Source organism: Polypterus senegalus, chromosome 2 (genome assembly GCF_016835505.1).
Source record: "Polypterus senegalus isolate Bchr_013 chromosome 2, ASM1683550v1, whole genome shotgun sequence".
NCBI lineage: Eukaryota > Metazoa > Chordata > Cladistia > Polypteriformes > Polypteridae > Polypterus > Polypterus senegalus.
Window position 1 is genome coordinate 149,550,419 of NC_053155.1, and position 27,103 is coordinate 149,577,521.

The window sequence follows — 27,103 nt, forward strand, 5'->3', positions numbered from 1 at the left end:
TTAAACAGGCTTGAAAGAATAAACCCAGTGTATGATGTTAAATATTAACAATGGAGATGTAGATAATGTATGATAGTGCAGTCCTAATACAATAAACCAGGAGTGTGATGTTAAACAGTCCCATTTGGGGGGAAAATAAATAAATAAATAATAAAAAGGTATACATATATATTTAATATATATATATACTAGCAGAATACCCGCGCTAAGCAGAGGAGAAGTAGTGTGTTAAAGAAGTTATGAAAAGAAAAGCAAACATTTTAAAAATAACGTAAGATGATTGTTAATGTAATTGTTTTGTCATTGATATGAGTGTTGTTGTCATATCTATCTATTTATATATATATAGCAAAATAGCTGCATTGGCAGCGGAGAAGTAAAAAGAAAAGGAAACATTTTAATAATAACGTAACATGATTGACAATGTAATTGTTTTGTAATTGTCATGAGTGTTGCTATATATATATATATATATATATATATATATATATATATACACACATCTATACACATATATATATACAGTTATATATATATATGCATATACACACATACGTATATATACATATACATATATATACACACACACATATATATACATACTGTATATACAACATATACATATCTACATATATACTGTATATACACATATATATACAAATCTACATATATATCTACATATATATATTAGGGGTGGGACTCGATTAAAAAAATTAATCCAATTAATTAGAGGCTGTGTAAGAATTAATCTTGATTAATCGTATGTAATCGACACGTAAATTTGCCCCAAATCGCAAATGTTTTTTTTTTTATTTAAAACGGTTTTAGTGGGCTTACAGAATCAAATAATAGACATGGACATGAATATTGTAAACTGAAGCTGTTTTAATTTCTGAAAAAAAAGCTTTTAAACTGCATTTGAATTCAAAACAGAAACAAAAATATCATCCCTGGTTAAAATTGGGCAGACTTAAAAATAAAGTGGTAGTTTAAGTACTTTAAGTACATTTTCAGAATAGTATTGTCTTTAAATAATAATAACCAAAATTTCACCATAAAGTGCAGTTTTTCTTCTTAAAAAAATAAGTCAGAAACATAAAAGGTAATTTGACCAGCTTACTCTTTAAACTCTGAGTAACATTAGCCAAAATTATTTTGTACATTAGGCTAAAACAGTGTGATCATTGAACATTTTGTAATTAGATGTATTTAGAATTACTAACGGTCACGGAAGTCCAATGATCCCCAGTAAGAGCCACAAAGTCCGCTTTCTGTAATGCATCTAATTTTGCTTGCTTTTCAGTGTGCACAAAACCATGCTTTTATCAAGGCTTCGCTCGGAAGTCGAAATGATCAGTCGTAGGAACGCGCTTTATTCCGACTCTAACATTTTTGTAGCTGTGATGTGTGCATCAGTGTAATGGATGTACCAGGAAATCATGCATTGACAAAAGTTCCCGTTTGCTTGGAATTGAAAGTGTGATTAAATGCGTTATTTTTTAACGCGTTATGGAGTACATGCATCGAAGCTTCTCAACTGTGCTTGTGCTAAGAAAGGGAAAATTTTAAAAATAACGTAACATGATTCTGCGTTAACCTAATATTTTTCATACGTCCCAAACCAAGGAGATGTGAAGGTAAAATGAATCGGTAGCGTACATACTCAGTACACCCTCTCGAATCGAACCTCAATGTCGGCGTTAGAGGCGAAGACTCTACAATTGCCACAGCGTGTGGCTTGTCTATGCTAAAGTATGTATTGTAGATCGGGCTATATATATACATTTATATATATATACCCGTGTATCGCAGTGGAGAAGTAGAAGTTATGAAAAAGAAAAGGGAACATTTTAAAAATAACGTAACATGATTGTCAATATACAGTAATTGTTTTGTGAGTGTTATTGAATGTTGCTGTCATCAAGGATTTGATTATCATTATTTCTTTCAATCAGGCTCGTATTTGTAGGATGTGTTCAAGTTACATTCCGTGTTTGTCAATCGTTGTAAAGATAAGAGGTTTCATTCATCGATTAGTTCCTTACTGCATCAATAAACAGCTCGTCTTCCTTTTTATCTGTGATGTGACAAACTGCATGCACGGGTTTTTTTTTTTACGCTGTCTTCCTTTAGCGGGACATTCACTTTTTCCACCGTGTGCTTTGTTTCCACAGTAGCTGCATTTATGAATATGCTTATCAGAGGCTTCATATTTTTTGCTGCCTTTTCAATTGTGTAATTCGGTTTTGTTCAGCTCTTTGGAACTGTTGCTTTTATCTGTGCACTGCGTCAGTTCACGTGAGCCACTCGGTGTACTTGCATCGAAGGTTCCCAGCTGTGCTGGTGCCATCTCGTGCTATGTCCATAGCTTTATTTAATGTTACCTTAGTCCTGGCACTTAAAACTTTCTCTGGCAGTTTCGCTGAGTTTGTGTCAAACACCACCCTGACCATCTCATCTTCCTCTCCATAAGCACAGTCCTTCACCCGTGAATATTTACCCGTGGCAGTTTGCTATTGGATTGCCGCTGACGGATGGCCTTATATGGGCAGGCACTAAATTACAAACGCCAGCGGCAGCCTGTCTATGAACTTAATTTAAAGTGTAGGTTTACATCGTGCTTTGTTTCAAGTAGCAGAACTCGCTTCTTATTGTTTCGCTGCCTTCTCAATTATATAATGCATGTTTTCTTGAGCGCTTTTTGAGGTCTTCCTGGTTTTCTATGTACTGCGTGATTACGTGGGAGGCGTGATGATGTCACACGAAACTCCGCCCCACGGCGTTGAAGCTCATCTCCATTACAGTAAATGGAGAAAACTGCTTCCAGTTATGACCATTACGCGTAGAATTTCGATATAAAACCTGTCCAACTTTTGTAAGGAAGCTGTAAGGAATCAACCTGCCAAATTTCAGCCTTCCACCCACACGGGAAGTTGGAAAATTAGTGATGAGTCAGTGAGTGAGTGAGTGAGTGAGTGAGGGCTTTGCCTTTTATTAGTATAGATATATATATATATATATATATATATATATATATATATATATACATGTGCACACGCACATACATACAAATAGAATTTTAATTGTTATTTAAATGTTAAAGTAGTAGGGAAGGAAAATAAAATGTATGATTAACGGCAAACGTCTCACTGCACTGCAGTCCTGAATGAGGCACGCTACCCTGCATTGTGACAGAGCACAGTTATGGCACTACAGTTATGTGGTGTGATTCTCTGAAGGTGACCCAGCTCGCAGGATCCAAACGGCTGGACCAGGCCAATGTGACACCCACATAATATTTGGCTGCAGCAGATAGACGGGAATTTCCAGAGGATGGGACTGGACCGCATGTTTGCCTGGGGGGCTACCAACTGCGATTCTGAAGTGTTTTCTTGTGTGGAGGGTGCGTCAACACGCTGTAGCAGTAGATGCTTCCCAGCCTGACCTGATTTGTATGTCCACCCTATTGGTCAGTGCTAGTCTTCATGTACCTCTGTTATACCTTGTGGCAATGGCCTTCACTTGCATAAACCGGTCAGCAGTAAACAGTTGAGTGACACTGTGTCTGCCCAGGCTTTATCTCAGCATTGAGCCAAAGGAAGACTGTGGCATGTTAATATAACATTACTTTGTATAGTATTATTGCAGAGAGATACAACAATTTTTTTTTTCTATAACATCACCAAATTTCAATGAGAACAGTCAAAGCTTTTTAGATTTTGGAATACTTAGCTTTTTTTATTGATAAGGTTATTTATACCTCTAAATATTAATGTATCAAAATGTCCTTTCTTAGTGGACACCTACTTCCGTAGACGTGCAATCCTGCCAAATTTCAGCTTTTAACTAAATGGGGAGTAATATTTTTGTTGATGAGTTACTAAGGAAGTCAGTCAACGTTGCCTTTTATATATGTTGTATATATGATAGTAGGTATAAAAATACATTTTAAACTTATGTGAAAATGTGTCATAAGTTTCCTTTTTATATTGCTGAAAGGCATTTTATATGTTTTTATTTAAGAACCGGAGTATATTGATAACCATGGGAGTCGGTCTCATATGCAGTCTGTTAGCTTTCAAACAACAGTGGAGAACAGTTGACCTCCAAGAACTACTATTCTAATTATGTTCAGGCAGCCCCTCTACATGGTGAAGAAACATGATAAATCAATCAGTGTGTTTCAGTTTTATTGCATTAATGAAATGCAATACTGAGGCCTGATTCACTGGAGTTAGTGAATCAGTGGCTACACTGTTTTGTGTGCATTAAAACAAACAAATGCAACCATTTTGCCAGCAAAGACTTGTGTCTAAAAGGCAGCAGTTATCTACTCTGCAAAGCTCTCCACAGTATGTCTGTAGAAGCATCTATTTTAGTGTGTCTGTCTTCATGAACATAGTGACACATTATGGTGATAAAATTCTCGGCTTTTAGTGCAATTCAATAGTCAATTCTATGTGTGAGCTTATTAGCTGTTCCTGGCTGGGCTTTTAGCTCTTGTGTCTTCTTGGTCCTTCATTTTCAGAATCAATCCACTGCTGACTAGTTATATTTTCAATTAATCAATCACTGTCTCATTTTCCAGAGTACAAGCATATATGGCACTGTTTGTATAAAAAAATATATATATATCAGGCTGTTATGAACGCAGAGTCGTCTAATTTAGCAGGAATTCCTTACATCTCAGCATGTTTGTTAATTTTAAAATAAAAAAAAATGCACAATGCAAATAAACCTGGCACTAATTTTGATCAACACAGATATCTGGAAAAACAATGCGCCTCACTATGCAGTCATCTAGGTGTTCTGAAATCGTTTTTGAAAATGAAACACGGAAAGATCAGGTAAATTAATGGCAAACTGAGCTCCTAAACTACAATAGTTGACACAGAGCAGACAGATATATCTAAATATGCTGATTATTAAAAGTAATACACTATATAACAAAATTCAGATTCTACCTCTCCTAATATTTTTGCCAGAAATTTGGAAGCCAATTAAAATAATAATTTTCATATTTTTAGCCATCCCTCAAACAATGAAGCAGCCGCCTGATTTATGCAGATGTTTTTGGTTTATACAATGATGCTTGCAGTATACAAGGCTTTCTTTCCAGCTAAAAAAAAAAAGATTAAAAACAGGCTTAGCATACACTATTGCTTAAAACAAAGCAACAAAAAGGAATATCTACCTTACTACATTTCATGAATTTGCATTAACAAAATGCAACTTGAGTAAATAGAACATGTCATGCACATGCGAGTAGGAGAATGTTGTATGGACGAAGCAAAGGTAATTCCACGCCAGGCCAGAGAGTGGCGGGGTGCACCAAACCTTCTCCTGTTATCTCTGCAGACAAGCCGCTGGAAAACCTGTCTGACTCATCGCTGAAGACGTTACTTCCGGTTCCGGTGCCTAGGCAGATGTCACTTCCAGCGCCGGTGCCTAGGCGGATGTCAGAAGGAGGTCACATCCGGTTCCTCTATGTCACTTCCGGTCTTGTCAGTTAAAACCGCCATCTTCTTAAACCTCAAGCAGTTCATGTCTGGACTCCATCAGAGACATTTCTATCTAAAAAAACAAACCCTTTGCAGCCAGGTATAATATTCGTGTGGCTGCCCTAAACCTTTTTAAGTGTCGAGTCTGATCATTTCACGCACAGTAAATATAAATGATCTAAATATTGTTAGCACATGGTCATGGCTGCCACACACCTTTTTACACTACCTAGTAGAGGCAAGCAACAAGGATCAACCTATGGTACAACCAGAAAAACATCAACCTGATGAAACAAACTAGACATTTTATAAAGAGTACTCAGAGACAGTTTTCGAATGCCGTTTTCAAGCCACACAGAATAATAATAATTCTTAGCATTTATATAGTGCTTTTCTCAAAGCGCTCAGCTCAGGTTAAGGGCCTTGCTCAAGGGCCCAACAGAGCAGAGTCCCTTCTGGCATTTACGGGATTTGAACTGGCAACCTTCCAATTGCCAGTGCCGATCCCTAGCCTCAAAGCCTCAGAGAATGGTCACATGGTGGGCATTCCAGATGAATGAAAGTCTCAGGAAGCGCCACCTGCCGCCTTATCCCAAACCCAAAATATGCTGGACAAACAAAGGGCTAGGATGGAACATAAAAAGAATCAGACACTGAACTGTGTAAAGTGAGTATTCAAGTCTCCTTCATTTCATTGGATCACTAGAGTTCAAATTTAACCAGCCTGCTTGAATCCCAGTGCGTCTTTAGTGAACACTAACCCTGCAGCTGAATACGAGTTTGCAGAAATGTACCAAACTAACAAAACTACTTTTCAGCAATTTTATATAACACCTCTAAGAGCATGAGGTATCACCCGTCGCATGGCTGCACTCGGGTCCTAATCTGGGAATCGGAGTTGGTTTGTCATGTGGTGGGTGTGGCAATGCGCTGTATCAGCACATGCTCCTAACCTCCTCTCTAAAAGCAAGTAAGGGAGACAAAGCCACAAGTGTACAAATTAATTAATTCCTGCTGAGAAGAGTCTGATACTTTTAAAAAGGCTGCCCAAAAAAGAATGTCATACAAATTTTGGTTATAAAAATCTCAAGAGGACCCCTACCACTGCAACAAGACAAAAATGGTGAAGTTGAAGCTTAAGCATTTCACATCATAGGATACACATCTGCCTTGAGATGGCAGTGTTAAGTAGGCCATCTAAACTATAATGGGATGGCTTCTAGCCTAATCAATGAAAAAAATGGCTCTCAACCCGTGGTATGCGAAAAATAATGTGTGGTACACAAACCAGCAAACACCAAAAAAAAAAAAAAAAGGTTACTTCCTCTCGCATGGGTTAACTTAATAAGAATCCCAAGGCAAATACAGTCTTACACTATTGCCTTTTTCTTAGGTAATTATAGTAACAGAAATAAAAATATACAATCTGTGCTTGTTTGAGAGCATGATGTTGTGACCAATCAGCTCTCTCAGCTGAGTATGTTTAGTGAGTTGGGAGATTATTCACAGCCATATTAAAAGAACAGAAGGTTCAAAATGTTTTTTTTTTATTTTACCAAGAACTTGACCCTAGTTGTTAGCCCAACCCTAGATTTTCTGACTGGCATGCCTATTTAGGAGGGGTTAGAAGTTGGTGCCCATCTTGGCTGCACTTGTTCCAAATAAAAATATAGTTACAGTGCCTGCTACATCAGAGCTTGTGCAGACCTCCACAAATCCAGCCACAAAAATGTGTTTTATTTTTGAGAACAAAAGTTTTGTGCATTTATTTTTACACTAAACAAAATAGTGACAAACTAATGTGTTGCATCATATCATGTTATAAATTACTTAATGCCAATAACCGAGTTTGCAAAAAAGTATTGTAACAGAGCGCAAAAAAGCTCTTTACAGACAGGACTGAAACATGGTGGTCTACAAACACTTCACACAGAATGTGCAGGCAGAGATATCTGAATGGCAGCAAGGACTAAATAGAAACTACACATAGGCCACAGTTTTTGCCTGTATTTGGCATCTCTCAGTAGTCATGAAAAGTATATTGCCAATTGCTGATAAAGTTATTCTAACAAGCTTCAGTAAGCTGTGTCTCATTCCCAGTTCATATCAGTTTCAGAGCATTGCTTGTCAGTCAAAAAATGGGAAAGTGATCCTGTAACCATACTACTGAGGGAACTTCAGCTCTCAGCTGTCATCAGTAATGCACAAGGGTCAGCTCATGATTTAAAAGAGGTTTCTTTCACACTTTAGCGAGAAAATGATAAGCCAAACAGAAACTGCAGTAATGTTTGACAGATAGCATTTAAGTGCGATCATGTCATCTGTCTAAGAATGCTGTCATGGGTTTTGTTTGCAGACTGTGAATCTAAGTGTAACTCAGTTTGTATTGCCTAAAATACATATGTTTTAACTGATAACATTCTCTATACCTAATTTATTTGTATTCTGCAAGTTTTCATGGACTCCTCTGATTACCAAGGGGTATTTCACATACTGATCACGAGCCATTAATAAAGTTCTACCATGTGACATGTCAGCCCTAGGCCCAGATAGAAATAATGATATGCAGTGTCTTAAAAGAATTAAGTAAATAACAATATAGTGTATCAAATAATGTAAAATAATTATGTAAATGCTACAGCAGTTTTTTCCCTAAATTGCAACATATTGGTTAAACACCAATATGTAATTAGGTAGTACCTTGTAAAATACTAAGTTCCTTCCTTAAATTGTGCTTGAGGCTGCCAGAATGTGCTTATGCTGTATAAATCTTCCAAAAGACTTATTTTTGTGGGTACAGTAAGCGGATGGGTGGAATATTAGCATTCAGGACCAATTACAATGCATACTGTATGTAACAAACTTAATTTCTGAGTCCAGTCATGCTAAATTCAATTTGTTTCAAGCCCAAGAAGTATTAACACCCATCTGGACCTCATTTCTTCAAACAATTAAGACACTAATAAAAGTAATAAAAATAGATGTTACTGTTAATTTAAGTGACAGCGACTACAATGTGGTATAATTTAAGATCATCTTTGAGAACACAGAAATCTATACTAATAAGTATAGATAAAGACTTATACATTGAGGAAATCAAACTATATGGGTATGAGTATATTTAGAAAACACAGAACAGGAATGTAAAAACTCCACAACTATAAATGAGAGGTGGTGTCACTTCAGACATGTTATGATCCAGGCTCAAATTTAATTTATTCCTAAAACAAATAAAGCAAAAATGTTAAAGAAATCATCCCAAATTGATTAAACAGAAACAGACAGAGAGATAGAGAGAGAGGTTAGGAGCATGCGCTGATACAGAGCATTGCCGCACCCACCATGTGACAAACCAACTCAGGATCCCAGATTAGGACTTGAGTGCAACCATGCAACAGATGACACCTCAGCACCACACTAGTTCAGATGATTAGGGCATTATTAAAAAAAGTAAAAGTGAAAACAATCTCTGTACAAGAAAAAAAAAAAAAAAAAAACATCTTGGAGAGAATCTTATTTCTCACCATCTCAGAGTCCTTCAGGTGTCTTTTAGCAAACTCCAAGATAGAATTTTTTGGCCTTAATTCTAAGCAGTATGTGTGGAGACAACCAGGCACTGCTCATCACTTGTCCAATACAGTCCCCACAGTGAAGCATGGCGGTGGCAGCATCATGCTGTGGGGATGTTTTTCAGCTGCAGGGACAGGACGACTGGTTGCAATCGAGGGAAAGATGAATGCAGCCAAGTACAGGGATATCCTGGACAAAAACCTTCTCCAGAGTGCTAAGGACCTCAGACTGGGCTGAAGGTTTACCTTCCAACAAGACAATGACCCTAAGCACACAGCTAAAATAAAGAAGGGGTGGCTTCACAACAACTCTGTGATTGTTCTTGAATGGCTCAGCCAGAGCCCTGACTTAAACCCAACTGAGCATCTCTGGAGAGACTTAAAAATGGCTGTCCACCAACGCTTACCATCCAACCTGACAGAACTGGAGAGGATCTGCAAGGAGGAATGGCAGAGGATCCCCAAATCCAGGTGTGAAAAACTTGTTGCATCTTTCCCAAGAAGACTCATGGCTGTATTAGCTCAAAAGGGTGCTTCTACTAAATACTGATCAAAGGGTCTGAATACTTAGGACCATGTGATATTTCAGTTTTTCTTTTTTAATAAATCTGCAACAACTTCAAAAATTCTTTTTTTTTGTCTGTCAATTTGGGGTGCTGTGTGTACATTAATGAGGGAAAAATTAATTTAAACGATTTTAGCAAATGGCTGCAATATAACAAAGAGTGAAAAATTGAAGGGGGTCTGAGTACTTTCCATACCCACTGTAATTCTAATTTATAGGAATACTGGACACTACAGCAAGAGATCAGGAAATACAATTGAAATGTCAAAAGAAAAACAAAAAAGCAGCCATGATCCAAAACAAATTGCAATCGATTGTTTGAGCACTACTCACCAATATAAAGATAATAAAATATAAATTCAGAAACCACAGGGATACAAAAAGACATCATTGAAAATGACAAGGAAATAGCAAATTAACTGAATAAATATTTCACCCATGTATTTGTAAAGAAAGAAACATATGGAATGCCCCAAGCAGAAGTGAAAACAAGAAGCTCCGAGTTCATAGAAACAGAAGAGTCAGATGTGCTTCAAGCCCTCAATTAGTTGAAAACTAATAAAACCCTAGAACTTGATGGGATTTTTATCAATTGTAATGAAAAAAATGATAGACATCATCTATAAACCCCTATTAGGCACATTTGAATATTCTCTTGAGAAAAAACTACCTGATGACTGGAAAGTTGCAAATGTGACTCCAATCTTCAAAAAGGGAGACTAAATGGATCTTATCAATTATAGACAAATACGTTTTACTTCTGCAACATACAAAATTATGAGAACGATAATAAAAAGTACATCTAAAAATACCTATATGAAAACACTATAATAAATAACAGTCAACAAAGGTTTATGAGCGGAAGATCTTGCCAAATCATCCTTTTTGGGTTTTCTTTTGAACAGGGAACTACAGTAATTGACAAAAGCAAAGCATAAAACATAATTTACTTACACTTTCAAAAAAGCCTTTGATACAGTACCACACTGAAGAGTAATTCTAGAGATAAAACCTGTGGGCATCTGTGGTAACCTACAAAACTATATTTCAAGTTAGTTAACCATTAGGAGACAATGGTTGCAGATTAGAGGATAATATTCCATGTGGAGTGATGTGGTCAGAAGAGCCCCTCTGTCCTGAGACTGTAGCTTTTCTGGTTTATATTAATGACACAGATTAGTAAACCTGTGAAAATTGCTGATGATACTTGGAGGATTGCAAGACAGTGAGGAGGCAGCAAAATCGTCTCATTGAAACTTGGATAAGATTCGGCACCAGACGAACACTTTGAAAATGTAGTCTTAAACATAGAAAAGAGCAAACTACTACATGTGGGTAAAAGGAACAACAATTATAAATACAAGACTGCAGGCACTGTCCTAAAGGAAGGCACTGCTGAAAAGGATTTAGGGGTTTATGTTGACAAAAAATTACAACAAGGTTACAAACCATATAATTATTAACTCAGACACATTAAGGCAAAAACAAAACAAAAAAGCAAGTATAAAAAATTTTATCTATATGTGTATTGCACTCACAGTCCAATTAACTGTGTAATTCTTCATTGATACCCATTCATAAACTGCAGCAAAGTCTGATCACTTGTGTGAGGTTTTACAAGAACAGAATGAAAGCTGTTTTATGGGAATTCTGTAATAATCTTAAATTGACTAATCTGATTTCACAAAGGTAGCCTTAAAGTTGGGAGAAATATAAAAAGAGGAGGGAAATTGTTCAAGATTAAAAAATCTGGTGTGTAACATTTGAAAACTGAATTAGACTTTTTGATTAAATATTACTCTTTAGCAATAATTACTAAGCAGCTAATGTCTCCTCCACACATTGATGCAATACAGTATCACAAATGTCACAAACCTGACAAACAGAGATGCTGATGAACCTAATATGAAAAATGTGTCTTATAAAAACAGCTTTAAAGAGTTTTTAGTAATTAAAACATTCAGAATTATTTAGATGTTTATCGCATGTGTCAATGACATAATATCGTTAGCATTTTTTAATATTGCTTTTAAGCAGTATTTATTTTTTCAGTTATTGGACAGAAGATGTACATAAATAAATGCAGTTTGTGCACACAGTAAGATAAACCAAGTAGTCCACAATAACCACATCATTCTTTATAAACCCCATGTTGATATCCCCAAAACCAATAAAATGCCCCCAATTTGTTGTTATCCTGGGGGGAAATCCCCTTATTGTACACCTAAAATTCAAGCTCTGAACTGTATATTTTTTTAGTAAATTAAAAGCATGGAAGTTTAAGGCTTTCAAAGTTTTAGTCCACACTATTGTTCAAACATTAAAAAAAAAATGGAAAAAAATGCACTAAGCGTAGATTAAATGATACAAGCACAAAAGCTTTTTGTAATACCTTGCTTAAAAAGAAACAATATATTTTCATAGATAAAGAAATGGCATCTTTAGTTTAATTTAATAAGAGTTTAATATTTAACTATTTAAGGACATTTTTAATTCCTGGGGCTGGTGCACCAAATAAAAAGGTTGAGAATCTCTATTCTACACAAATGAACTCTTATGATGAACTAGCTGAAATGGCCCAACGTTGTCCGGGAGGAAAATAAAGTGTTTTCTTTTTGTAAATTGTTTGAGAAAAATATAATTTAAAAAAACAACTTTAAAAATAAAAATAAAACAACAAACAAGACTCACTAATGTGCTTGTCTTGCACGTATGTTATCATCTAGTTGACTCTCAGAATCAGAAAACTCTATTTAATTTCCAAAGCAACAGGGGCGCAGTGTTGCTCAAACATAAAAAATGCTGGCAGTCTCCTCTAAGTGTGAACTGGATGATAATATGCATACAAGACCGTAAGTCCAGAAGGGAGTGATTTAGAGTTGATTTCACTCTACAGTATTTTTAGTCGACCAGTGAGAAATGTGTTTACCAAGTTTCATGAAAATCACTAGATAGATAGATAGATAGATAGACAGAGATTACATCACAATGAAAAATATCCCATTGCATTATTTACCTTCTGAAATCAGAAAAGTACTGATTTACTTCCTAAAGGGAGCAGATTTAAAACTCTGTCAGTGGTGCAGAACGGAATCAAAACGTATAGACATTTTTCTACTAGATCTGGAATGGGAAACAAGAGAACATGCTTATTTTATCATTTTTTTATTTAATAGTTTATTTATTAGTATATCGTGTGTCACAGGCGGCTGGGGGTAGAGTCCAGCCGGGACGCCCGAGGGGACCGGAGGAGGGCTGGTGCCTCCTCTCGACCACGAGGGGGCGACCGCCCTGGTTTTGTTGGTGGCCTCGGTTTGGAGGCTTAGAAGCCCAACCCTGTAGGGGCCCGTGGCCACGGCCAGACGGCGCCCCGGTGCCTGAAGAACCCTGGAGAACAGCACTTCCGCCACACCAGGAAGTGCTGGGGGAAAGAAGAATGGGGACACCCGCAGGGCTTCCGGGTGCGCAGCCGGCACTTCCGCCACATGGGGGTGTGTTCAAGGAGGAGTGCCGGGAAGCAGCTGGAGCCCATCCGGGGTGGTATAAAAGGGGCGGCCAGAAGAAAGGCATTTGGGACTGTGTAAAAGGCCTGGACTTTTGGGGAATCGGTGCTGGAGGCACTGGGTTTGTAGACTGCAATATTTGTAAATATTTGTAAATAAACGTGTGTTGGGCGGAAGAAACGATGTCTGTCTGTCTGATCTTGGCATGATGTCTAGCTTTTGAAGTGCTTTTGGTCTACTTCTCTGTGTCAGGCAGCTCCTATTTAAGGGATTTCTTGATTGAAACAGGTGTGGCAGTAATCAGGCCTGGGGGTGGCTACGGAAATTGAACTCAGGTGTGATACACCACAGTTATTTTTAACAAGGAGGCAATTACTTTTTCACACAGGGCCATGTAGGTTTGGATTTTTTTTTCTCCCTAAATAATAAAAACCATCATTTAAAAACTGCATTTTGTGTTTACTTGTGTTATATTTGACTAATGGTTAAATGTGTTTGATGATCAGAAACATCTTGTGTGACAAACATGCAAAAGAATAAGAAATCAGGAAGGGGGCAAATAGTTTTTCACATCACTGTATCTGACAGTCATTCATAGCAAATAGATAGAGCAAGGCCTATAAAGATGAGCCTGAGCAGTCCTTACAATAGCTAACCAAGCTTGTAGATTTTTTACTGCCTTCTAAACTCTTCACAGTACATATATTTGCAATTTAACAGTAAAATGTGAAGTTAGGTAGTACAATACCAGAACACCTGCACAACTCAGATTTTTAAAGGATCAACTTTAATTTGTAGTTTTTAACACTGCAATTGAATATTGTTAGAAAAATTACACACAATTGTACTAAGAATTTATTAATATATATTGGAACACTTTCAGGAACAGTAGTGAGATCAGCTATGTTATATGGGTTTGAGACGGTGGCACTAACCATTAAGCAGGAGACAGAGCTTAAGGTGGAAGAAATAAAGATGTTAAGATTTGCGTTAGGTATGGCGAGGATGGACAGGATTAGAAATGAGTACATTAGAGGTTTGGCTCAGGTTAGGAGGTTGGGGGACAAAGTCAGAGAGGCAAGATTGAATTGGTTTGGACATGTGCAGAGGAGAGATGCTGGGTATATTGGGAGAAGGATGCTAAGGATAGAGCTGCCAGGGAAGAGGAAGGCCTATTAGAAGGTTTATGGATGTGGTGAGAGAGAACATGCAGGTGGTGGGTGTGACAGAGCAACATGGAGAAGTATGGAAGATATGGAACAAGATGATCCGCTGTGGCAACCCCTAACGGGAGCAGCTGAAAGTAGAACAGCAGAAATAATTTTAGGAAAAAGGTACATAAACTTTAAAAAACTGTTCATTTTGGCAGTCTCTTTCCAGGTAATGTAAACTATAGAGATGGTCATCTATTAACATTTTCATTAATCCCTTCTATCGGTTTGCTAGAGTTAAATTATAGTAGATCTTTACTTTTATTGTTTTACAATCTTGATTCTTAAATATTTACATTTTTTGGAAGACAGCTAAATAATACTGGTCTAATTCAACTTGAAGTAGATTACAGACTAAGAATAATGGGGTTTATTCAAGTTAATCTTGAAAAAATACATTTTGTATAAATCCAGCAAAATATCCAACGCATGATGGTGTTGAATATTCACTAGTAATAAAAAGATCATTATCATCTGTGTAAAGGAATACTTTTTTTTATTTAAGTCTATCCCTTAACAGTCTGCTTGTTTATGGAAGTGAAAACCAAAAGGATAAATAGAAACTGTAAACACCACTTTGGTTTTATATTCTAGCTTAACTCATGCCCATATATAATGTACCGAAATGTATTTAACTCTCAATTTTTTTCTGCATTCAGAGATAGCAAGATGTCAAGGAGATGCACGGGTACTGTATATACTACATCAAAGATCTGTTGAGGCTTTGATATTATTTGTTTTTCATTTAACAAATCCAGTTTGATCTTGTGAAATCACAGATGGACACATTTATTGCTAAGGGTTTCACTAAAATTTTGACATCACTGTTCAGTAATGAATCAGTGTGTATGATGTCCTTTATAATGTTTTTGTTTTTTTCCTCAAAATACTTTTGGCTAAACCATCTGGGCCTATCGTTTCCCATTTTTATCACACCTCTACAACCTAATAGTGCACCATGAATTCCAAGTGCATGTCAGCTACTATGCTACTTCTTACCACACTGCATGATACACTATATAGATTTATGTAAAATCAATTCAATAAAAAAAAAAATCAATAAATGTTTGTTAGTTTTTTAATTAAAATTGAGGAAAAGATGGCAAAGAAAGAAAGTACAGTGGGGATAAACAAAAATACATACCTTAATAAGGAAGTGATGACTGAATTGTGATTGCAAATCAAACAAATTTTAATTATGTAAAAAATGTAAAGAGTCAAGAGGAAAGAGAATAGTTTACATTTAAAAAAGAAAAAAATGTGACCTGCAGTTTAATTCTGTTTTGAAACTGGACCCACTGAGAGGTTACATATGCTATACAAGAAGGAAATAAACAAACATGCTTTGGGTATTAAATAAAATGAGGAGAGATGGAGCATTGTAATTTCATGATAATGCAAACAATAACAATCTAGAATGCTTCAAAAGTAGACTACAGGGTCTTGTTTATGCCATCCAGGGTTAAAATATTTCGTAAGCTGCTCATATATTTAGAAATGAAATTCAAACAAACTGTGAAAAGCACTTCTTAACGTGATTCTGCACACCAGAGCATGATGCTTCTACTACTGCTGGATAAGACAACTTATGTAATGATACAGATACAAGATGAAATCATGCAGTTATCAATTACAGTCTATATTTTTCTAAACTGTTTGTAAATCTGTTCTTTTTTTTACATTTCATAATTACATGCAAGTAATTAAAGATTCAGTTTGTAATGTGATTTCTGACTTTCCGTATAACAGTACTTATAAAATATTAGGAGAAGATAAAAATCCATCCATCCATCCATTTTCTAACCCGCTGAATCCGAATACAGGGTCACGGGGGTCTGCTGGAGCCAATCCCAGCCAACACAGGGCGCAAGGTAGGAACCAATCCTGGGCAGGGTGCCAACCTACTGCAGGACACACACAAACACACCCACACACCAAGTACACACTAGGGCCAATTTAGAATCGCCAATCCACCTAACCTGCATGTCTTTGGAATGTGGGAGGAAACCGGAGCACCCGGAGGAAACCCACGCAGACACGGGGAGAACATGCAAACTCCACGCAGGGCGAACCCGGGTCTCCTAACTGCGAGGCAGCAGCGCTACCACTGCGCCACCGTGCCGCCCAGAAGATAAAAATGTTAAAAGAAAATAAAAAGACTGTAAGAATGTCAGTTTTGGCACTGCTGGTTTTCAAACATTGATAGATACTGTGAATGGCTCCCATTGACTAGCAGAGTGCTGCTAATTGCTTCACTCTATTTTGGAACAAATGAAATAGATAGAAACGCTCAAATTATAAAACTTCTCAATTCAGATCATTACTTACCTTGGAGATCATTGGGTCATAATAAATGCTAATGTCACTTCCTTCTTTAATTCCACTGTCAACTCGAACCTAGAATATATAAATAAATTAAAAATTACAGAAATGGTCACAAGAAATACTGGACTGAATGCAAGTCCTGCACGATGCTCACCTTGGAATTACAAGCATTCACAATTCAGGAGTAAATTACTCTACCATGCCTACCTTTAAGCAGTGGAAAGAAACCCAGGAACAAGGGGGAGATTGATTGGGAAATGGGGGTGGAAATAGGGAAAACATGCGGGTCCAGAAAAAGAACCCACTTCCCCAAGTTTAATCCAGCGAATCCATAATAAACTGTATTGTGATATGATATGTACAATGCACATTGGAAATAATAATTTTATATTTCACAGCTTGTAGAGTGGAAAAATGTTAATCAAGGATTTTATCAGACTATACAGGTCACACAGATAACAAGTTCTCAGAAACAAGTCTGTCAGTAATTGAACTAACATTCTCGTCATTTGACATTTTTTTTAATGTTGTCTGCCACTAGTGTTTTCCGTAATGTTAAAATGTTAATGTTTATGGGACATTCATATACATTATCTACTATGTTATATAGTTATCAAAACCAGTATACACGAAAAAAGTGGATTTTATTTTATAATCTAATTATGCTAATTGACTTGATTTTATACTATACTATACTATACTATATAGTCTAGTATAGTGGAAAATTTCTGCATCTCTCAGAACAATTTAACTACTGTATTTAATCTGATACTTTGCGCCAACTGAATTTGTCACATATTAACATTATGATATCTACTATTTCATTTTGTTATTTGCATTATTGGTCCAGAGAGGATGGCAAGGACCCGGACCTGTGGAAGGTCGGCTACGTGTGTCAGTAGGGTGACTCCTGTGCTGCAAGACCCATACGGGAAAAGCAGAGGAGCTGCCAGTGAGATAGAGGGCACTGGGCTTTTAAATAAAGACAGTTTCCTGCCAGCTGATTTTAACCTCACTTTGTAACCTCACCTTCACGTGTTGCATCTGTTTTTATTAGATTATTGAATTTTTTTTGCATTGCACTTTTATTATAAAAACAATGCACGACAAGTACTCAAAAGGACTGAGCACTTTGCACCTTCCCCTTGCTTCATATGGTGTTCTCATTTGTACAGCTCATTCTGGTCATGACTATTGATGGTGTCGGGTTCAAGAGGCTCCCAAATGAGAAGAGGGAGCAAGAAGCCAACCCTCACCATCACAGGACAGCATTGTATTAACTGTACAGTAGTGATCTGACCTAGAGTCTTCCTTGTTGGAAACCATTAACTCCTTAATTTGTGCTGTTCTGATTTGTAATATTAACACAAAGCATTTTATTTTGAATAAACATTTTTTCACTCACTTGCAACTCTGAAATAAAGAGAATGACCATTACATTACTCTAACAAAAAAAGTGTGTTTTTTTTTTTGAGAAAACTTTTTATATTTCCGAAGCTTTTTTCAAAGAACTGCAAACATAAAGCAACTGAATTGCCCTTCACTAGTATTTCACATAATCATAACAAAACTATCAGATTAGTTTTACTCAATAAAAATTTCCCTTCCTCAAACATTGATATTACTATTATAAGACAGGGTCTAATTCAATGGACAACACAGCAAGATGCCACTGTAACAATTTTTACTTCAAATACATGTTATCTTTTCTCCACTTTAAATGCTGAGTAGCAACAAACAATACCGGTTGAAAACCACATCCAATCACCATGAAGTTCTTCATATTTTCCTTTTCAAAAGATCAAGGGGAACTTTAACTTACTTTGCTGTTTAAACATTTTTAAGAGGATGAACTAAATGCTTGTGTCACTGAATGACAACTACAGTATGTATAACAAACTGGCTGCAATTACTACTACTCCAAATGTACAGGCATGGAAAAATAAAGGAAAAGCCATATGAAAAAGAAATTCAACTTTGAAGATGCCAAATCACAATTAAAATTGAAGCTGAAAAAATGAGTAATATTAGGTAATTTGCTTAAAGGGTTAGCTATAAATAAAAGGACAAACAGTACAAAAACAAAGGGACAAGAAGACATTTTATAGAACCATTTGCACTCTATGGTGCAAACACAGTCTCATCATGATGTTTCCAAAGTGATAAATTAATTCCAGAGTGGATTCATGAAACCCAGGATGAACTCAAATGCAGTCTAATTACCAGATCTAAACATCATTACCCTTTATAAGAGCAAGGAGTGTGAAGTTGAATTTTACCTCCTTCATCCCTCAAAAGCCAGGAAGCTTTTCGTTTTAAAGAATGGTGTAGTATCCTGCTACATACAGCTGAGAACTTGTACGACAGTATTACACAAAAGAGTGAAGCAGTTCTGCAGGCAAAGGCTGACCATAGTCTTTGTTAGGTCCTTGATATTAACATATTGTTAGGTGATTCTCTTCCCCATCCACCTTTACTGTAGTCATAAAACCCACTGCGTGGAAAACTACTCATTATTATTCTAATACTTATTGGCAGTAAAACATATTGCCAAAGCATTAGTTTATATTTCTTGTGAAATATTCATATTTTTTTAACAATAATTGTAAGCCAAAATTATTAAGATGGTGTAATAAACAAAAAAGATGTGTTTTTTTTTAATGAAAACATGGTACTATTTTTCACTGTTTGCTGGAACTACTATTTTACCCTCAGGAAATATTGCTAACAGGATTTTCTGACGTACTGTCAGAATCCTTTTTTAAAGTTAACAGAGACTCATTCCAAAGAGAATTAGAAACTATAAAGAATTCTTTAATGAACAAAACAGTAAATTTTTTTTTTTTTTAATTTCACAAATGTGACACTTTTTAGCTTCTATGAGGATTAACTAAGTGCCGTAGGCTGTCCTTCTGACTCCCATCCCCAAAAAAAAAAACAGAAAAAAAACCAATTAAGTTTATAATGCATCAATTTACAGATGACGACGTGTTCACTCATTCTTTTTGAAGCATTTGAACACAGCTAACTAGCCAACAACTAAAGAACGCATATTGCTGATTCTTGTTTCCTTTTCTCAGTTTGATCTCATCAGCATGGCATTGAGGTTAGCGGTATGAAACTTTTCAAATTAGCGATTCCCAGGGAATAAGTATTTATTAAATTGTTGTTGTCAGGCTCTGGTATCTGAAGTATTTAAAAGCTAATCAAAATATTCAAAGCTAAGAAACGCACCCCAGGGAGCAATGGGAGGGCAAAAAAACTCCCAAAACTCCTGCTTTGGCCTGTCTTAGCAGCAGGCCACTGATTTAAAACCTCAAAATACGTGGCAAACAAGAAGAGAGACAGAGAGAAAGAGAGAGTGTGTGTAACTGAATAAGATTCACCTGCAGATATACTTGAAAGGAACAGCCTGACGATGTCTCTTCAGGCAGAAAAAGACTGACAAGGTGGTGTCTGCAAGATCAAGAATGCCACTAACATTGTCCAGAAAATAAGTATTCTCCACATTGACGTTAATATCTACAAAATTACTTTACCTTAAATCCTTAATTATTCTAGGCTAAACCTGACAGAAAATAAATATATTTTACATGTTATCTTTTCAACATTAAAATAATAAATAAAAATTACAAGTGAATTAAAACAATTTGCTAACCATGAAAGACATTTATGGCAAAATGTGTCTGATATTTGTAATAACAACAGCTCCTTAAAAAAGACAGGTGTATAGCTAATCCTGAAATAGAAACAGTGGGCTAAGAAGGTTAGTGTAAAAGAGTTCAAAAGATTCTCAGACTGCGCAGCCTGTCAATGGCAGGAATTAGATTTTTCAGAATCTACTATAATATACAGTATTTAGCTAGGACCTTGAAAGAATAAAACTAACACAATTAAATAAATCAAGCAAAAATAAAGAACTTTTAAAAGCATTAAATTAAAAAAACTCATACTGTAATAAAAATTAGTTACAAAATGAGAAAATAAACTTAAATATAAAACAGAAATATTCTGAAATCTTTAAAAGGTAATATGACGGATTATTGCTCCTGCTAAAGAAATAATGCAAGCCAAGCTATCTGTCACCCTTTTAAAGTAGTTTCCACTCATGACATTTTTGGAGTAAAAAAAAAAAAAGCAAGGAAGAGTAACAATAAAATAAGTAGTTGGAGAAATAATGATTTTTTTCTGCAAAAACTGATTTGTCTTAATAAAGCATTAATACTTTAATGATCCGAATTTCACTTGTGTGAAAAGGGAAACTGTCATATTCCGTAGCAAACTGATCTTTGGGAAGAATAAAAATAAAGCTCATTAACATTCCATTATTAGATTACATTAGTTGTGCTTTTTTTTTAAATCATCAAGGGAAATTCAAATGCAATCCACAGCAAAACAAAAATAGAGAAACATAGAATGCATAGATATCGACTCAAAGTACAATATATGACAATAGAATAACAATATAATACATCTTGACTGAACAAGGAGCCTGAGTTGCCTCAAAAGCTTGTATATTGTAATTTTTTTAGTCAGTCAATAAAAGGTGTCATTTTGCTTGACTTCTCCCTAATATAACACAATAAATATTATGCTAAAAATAACTAGTGAATTTAAGTTGGCTGGAATGAAGGAAGGGCACTATGAGGAAGCAGTGAAGCGCCAAATGGCAGCAGGCAGAAAAGATCCCCAAAAAGTGTTTTTTATTACACTGTGGAGGTATGAGCCTGTAGCTAAAAGTACTCTAAGAAAATGCCCCCTTGAGGGGATGGGCCGAATTGTTTATGAGGGCACTATCCCCTTTTGCACAACAGTCTCCAGAATGTCCACAGTCAATCCTATAATGGAGCTGGTTTCGCTGGCAAGTTTGTTCAGGTGTTTTGCATCACCTGAACTCAAGTTTCATCCACAGGTGACCACATTGTAGAACACACACTGGCTGCAATGAGCTGGTAAAACACAACAAAAGATCCAAGTATCTCCTCAGGAACTACTGCCTATTCTGGCCACTTTTAAACAGTGTCATTGTATTGTCAAAGCAGTCTGTAACACACCAGAAGTGCAAAATCAACACTTTTGCCTTTTGATGTTGATCTACAGGTGGTTGTCACTGCACCACAAGACAAAGTCCTCCCCTAGCCTCCTGTTCTCCAACTCATCTCTATTATCAACACAATGTAACAATGGAGGAATCATCAGGGAACTTCCATAGATGGAAAGGCCTGGTATCATACTGAATATATAACTTAAGTATATATAATCAAGTCAAAATATTTAAGAAATGTGAGAGAAGGTTAATTTGTTTTCAATCTCATTTTAGTAAAAATGTATTTATTTGTATGGAATGTTGTGCGATTTCAATAAAATCAATAAAATAAAATAAAAAATGTGATAGAAACAAAAAAAAAATGGTTTTGGAATTGATGAAATTTAGTTGCTTGCTTTAGGGTTGATTGGCACAGCATTACTATTTTTCCCCCAAAATAATAGGCTTCATATACCAGTGTTACTAAATAAAAACAGTACAGTACTACATGTGTAGTAATGTCTCAAGTGAAAGCATATGCTTTACAGATTTTTTAACATATTAGGTGTTATGTTTCTCAGTAAATGTGGACAGACAAGAGAATGAAAAAGAAACTAAACATTTAAATACCTAGGTGGCTTTATACATTATTTTACATTATTAATTTTTGAATTCTATGCTAAAAACAGAATATTCTTTCACAATACACAATTAAACATAAATGCATTATCATTATTACAAATAAAAAAAAAACAGCTGATGTGATGAAAAGAAACAATTCCTAAGATTATTATTGTAAATAATGTCCACCGTGCATATTTTACTTACTTACTAAGATCAAACATTCAATCTTTCTTTCTTGTGGAAACACAAGGGGGTGATTTACAGCGTTGAAGGCAGTTCTCCTCCTTGACGTTTAAAATGTTTTATGTCTCATCTAGGCCAGTTATAGAGTTGAAATAATAATTACAATAATGGCAGTACACAAGGCCAGTTAGTGATGAAAAAAGAAAATATGGCATAAAATAAAACAGCCTTTTATAAAATGGTGGAAAATGAGCATGGCATTACCTCAGTGGGCTGCATGTAGGTTCAGAACGGAGGAGCCAGCAATGTGCTATGGAGTGGACAGAGCATGATTACCCAATACATTCGTTCCCATCGCCAGCTCTATTGACATCATCTTACCACTGTAACTATCTGGTAAGGTCGGTGCTGTGCAACCCTTCTTCACCTTAATTAAACATCACTATGTAAGTCATTTCATCATCTAGTGAAGTCGTGTGATGACGGTCAAGCAGCAATGTAGGTAGCTTAGGCCATAGGGTCATCCTTTACTAGACCTGGAGAATTAGTGGAGTTGGGCAGCCCTATTCAGGATCACTTTTCTCACCTCCATGGCAACAGGAAGGGGCTACAAGAGGTGTCCCAAACATGATCTGCTACACCACACTCTAGCCAGTTTACCACTGCTGGCAGGGACCTTTTCGTAGCAATCAAAATTTATATTCAAAAAGAAATCCAAGGGTCATACCCTTCATCCTTGCCACATGGAATGTACAAACTCTAATAGGTTGAACATCTCGAATTAGAAATTAACTCACTAGATACAACATTGCAGTCTTGAGCAAGGCTTGGCTGCCTGGCGAGGGAAAACTTTAAAGAGAAAAAAACAAAATCTTTTGTGGAGTTGGTAAGACATAAAGGAGAGACTGGAGTCTGGTGTTCACTCTGCGGTAAAATCTTCTCTTGTTAGGAAGTTAGTGGACTCTCTAAAATATGTGAATCACTGTTTTATGGTTATGAACATCCTTTTTTCACATGGTAACAGATATGCCATCATTGACAGCACCTACACCCCACCATGACTAACCCTGATGAAATCAAGGACAAGTTTTAGAAAAATCGCCATTCTGTTATTGCTACTGTTCCCAAAACTGACACCCTCATGGCGTGAAGACACCTAAACATCTGAACTCTAACAAGCTATGGGTCATAACCAACAAATAGTCTTTACTCAACACCTTTGAAGGAAGACTGCCTGGAGTCCACCTCTCTGGATAGTCAGAAAATGCAAAATCAGCCTGGTGAAACCTTCACAAGACAGTGTATAACACTGCCATTCATGCTTAGGGCTTACTAGCAGGAAGTAAAAATAATGATTAGATGAAAAATGAACTGAGATAAAGCAGTTGCTAGATGTAAAACACCACATCTGTAATTCCAACCTTGATGACCCAAACTCCAATTAAAAAAAACAAATCGCCCTAAAAACATGTCTTATTGTCAAATACAGATTAAGGCAGATGCAAGATTCCTGGCTGAGCAGCAAAGCAGATAAAATTCAGGGCTTTGCTGAATGCCATGACATGAAGAATTTTTACACTAGCCTCAAAGAAAATTATGTCCCTGCCTCTTCAGGTTAATCTTGTTTTCTCAGCGCTGATATGCCAACCCTTATCACAGACAAAAGGGGATTGCTTGCAAGGTGTGCTGGGCATTTTGACAATGTGCCGAATTTTCCTTTGACTCTATAAAATGAAGCTATTGATCGACTACCCCAGATGCCTATCGATGAAACTGGATTTTGCAAAAACCTTGGAAGAAACACAGCAAGCATTTTTTGCTCTCCTGTGCAAAAACACCTGATTTACATTCAACTGCAGCTGAAATCTGCAAAATACACCATGAAACTTTTCTTGAAAAACTCAACCAGTTCTTCCAGCTGCATGCAAATTGGAAAACAGTTCCACAAGACTTTAAAGATGCCCCTATCGCAGATTTGTAGGAGCAAAAAGAGAACCGCCAAGCCTGTAATGTGGTTGAAATTTAACATCTTATTAAAGAAAGAAACATCCTCTAATAGGACAATTCAGTAATCAGACAGGAGAAAAGCTGTTCATTGTTCATCTTTTAATTACTCCTCGGCAAAATGCCTTGGAGGGAGCATTCATCGAAAGCAGTCTGTTACAACATGGTCAGAATGGTCTTAGATACAAAGGATAGAGGTTCATTTTATAAACTGTTGAATTTACATACAGTGTCAATCAATGCAACCATTTTACTCTGGTTGGTTAGTTGATTTACACCCAAATATTTATATAGAATAAAAGTATATTATATTATATTATATTCTGGTTCTTCTTATACCTTTTGAGATGAGACACCACCCTTGAAATTTCTGTGCATATAACAACTGTCTATTCTAGTTTGTAGGACATCTGCTGATTTCTTAGCCATCCTTTAGGACATTTTGTATATTACATCAACCTTTCTTCTGGAACATTCTTTATTTACTGACCATCTCAGTATTTTTCCTAAACCAAATCTTATATTTCTGTGCACAGTTTATTGTTCACTTGACCTTAATTTGGTTTACCACATTTATTAAACCTTTATGCTATTTCTTTAAGATGAATGCTATGTTACCCTAAAATTATTTTTCCACAGTACCAATCATTGTAAGATATCTCCTGTCCACTGCTGGGATTTTTGTTTTTTGACAGGATTCTCCTAAACTGTCTCAACGTTCATCTTGAACAGGGTCTTCTGCCAGAAAGACAGTGCAGGTTTTGAAAGGAAAGTGAATACTGACATTGTGTTTGCAATTTACATTGGGAAATGTGTAAATGCAGTTGTTATTCATTTCAAGTATACCGCACACTACATTTGAAATATTACCATTTATGCAGTCTTGCAGTTGTCTTTTTAAAACAATTCCACATCATCTACTTAAGGTCCTAAAGTGAAAACACAACAAATAAAGCTGATTCGGTCCAAGCACCCAGACTATGTGCAAATCAAACACATAGACTGTTGTGATTTCATGGCACCTTAAAAAAACAGCACAGCATTAGATTACATTTTTGAAGTGGCATTTGCTTTCAAATGCTTGTGGGTAGCAAAGGGCTGTACATACAACAGGGATCTTAAACTCCAATCCTGGAGGGTTGCAGTGGCTGCATGTTTTCATTCGAACCCTTTTCTTAAGTAGTGACCTGTTTTTGCCACTAATTTACTTCTTTTGAATTCGTTTTAATCGACTTTTTTTTTTTTTTTAAGATTTGTTCCCTGGAATTTATTCATCATTCCTCTGAATTGCTTCACTTCTTTCCTTAAACAGAAATGAATTGTGAAGTGAGTGCACCAACAGAAGATCAACTAAGTCAGGTCCTCAAACTCCAAACAATTTCACTCCAACCAGTTGCTTAATTAGGCGCCAAGTCTTGTTGTTAGTTAAACCCGTTCCTTAATTCCATGGTTTATTGCTGCTCTCATTATGCAATACCATACATTTTCAAAATTGTTGATTTTTTTTTTTTTTACTTTTCTAAGAGCACTGTTAAAATGTTTAGGGGACCTGAGCAGATCAGCATTCCTGAGAACTCCACCCGTTTTATTTTCAGATATTGTATGATGGTCACAGTTTGCTGGACATGTTTTGGTTCATTTTCTATCTGATTATTGTTTGGCTGCTAATTAAGGAAAAAAGCAATTATTGGGTCTGAGTCTTCAAGAGCAAGTCAATTAAAATTAATTCAAAAGAAGTGAATTATGAGCGAAAACAGGTCACTAATTAAGAAAAGGGTTGGAATGAAAACCTGCAGCCACTGCAGCCTCCAGGACCAGAGTTTGAGATCTCTGACATACAACATTGACATTTTTAAAGTACCATAACAATAAAGAGACATACCTTCTCTAAATATAAATCCAAAAGTAAATAAACAAAAACATATAAATAAAAACTCCCTTTGTCCCCAGGTTCAGTCATGTGGTTATAGATTTTTATTCCAACCAGTTTCACAATCAGTACATTACTTTTAATTTTAACTGGTCTTGTTTAGTGCGCTGCCCCTTTTTAATTCTTATAGTCTATGAAATTCTGAAATATTTGGTTTTTTCGCCAAAACTTTAAATGTGCAAGTTTCCTGTTTTCCTTAGAGAACCATAAACATGTGGAATAAATTGTCAATTAGTGTAACAGAGAGTAGAATATCAGGGATCTTTAAATCTCAACTTGGTGTTGGTTTGGAGAAATTATGTGGATAGGATTAGTGAGCTTTGTTGGGCTGAATGGTCTGTTCTCAACAAAATTGATTTAATGTTTAAATTCACCACTTTGAATAGAATTCCCTCCCTTACTTGTATCAAAATTCCAATAACACTGAATACTATAGGGAAGTAATTATTTCAGTTAGATGTTCAGTGGACTGCTGATTTGAGAAAAAAAAAAAAAGTTTACTGAGCATATAAGTGAAAATAGCAGTGAAGTAATTTGCTCACCTTTAGTAGTCAATGTTGTTTGCACCTGTGTCTGCATTGTGCATTGCTAATCATCAGCATTTCAACACAATTGAGAGAGCAAACTTTAAACGGGGGCGGGGGGGTCGAGCAAAAGGAAAC

The 27,103-nt window shown here is 36.1% G+C and overlaps 1 protein-coding gene across 1 annotated transcript in view; it reads right to left on the reverse strand.

The window, feature by feature from the left end:
- Positions 1 to 27,103, reverse strand: part of pcca (propionyl-CoA carboxylase subunit alpha) — a 644,470-nt gene that overhangs the window by 275,541 nt on the left and 341,826 nt on the right. Inside the window, exon 15 of the mRNA XM_039744810.1 lies at positions 16,678 to 16,746. Within this exon, the coding sequence (XP_039600744.1) occupies positions 16,678 to 16,746 (69 nt within the window). The remainder of the gene's footprint in view (positions 1 to 16,677; positions 16,747 to 27,103) is intronic.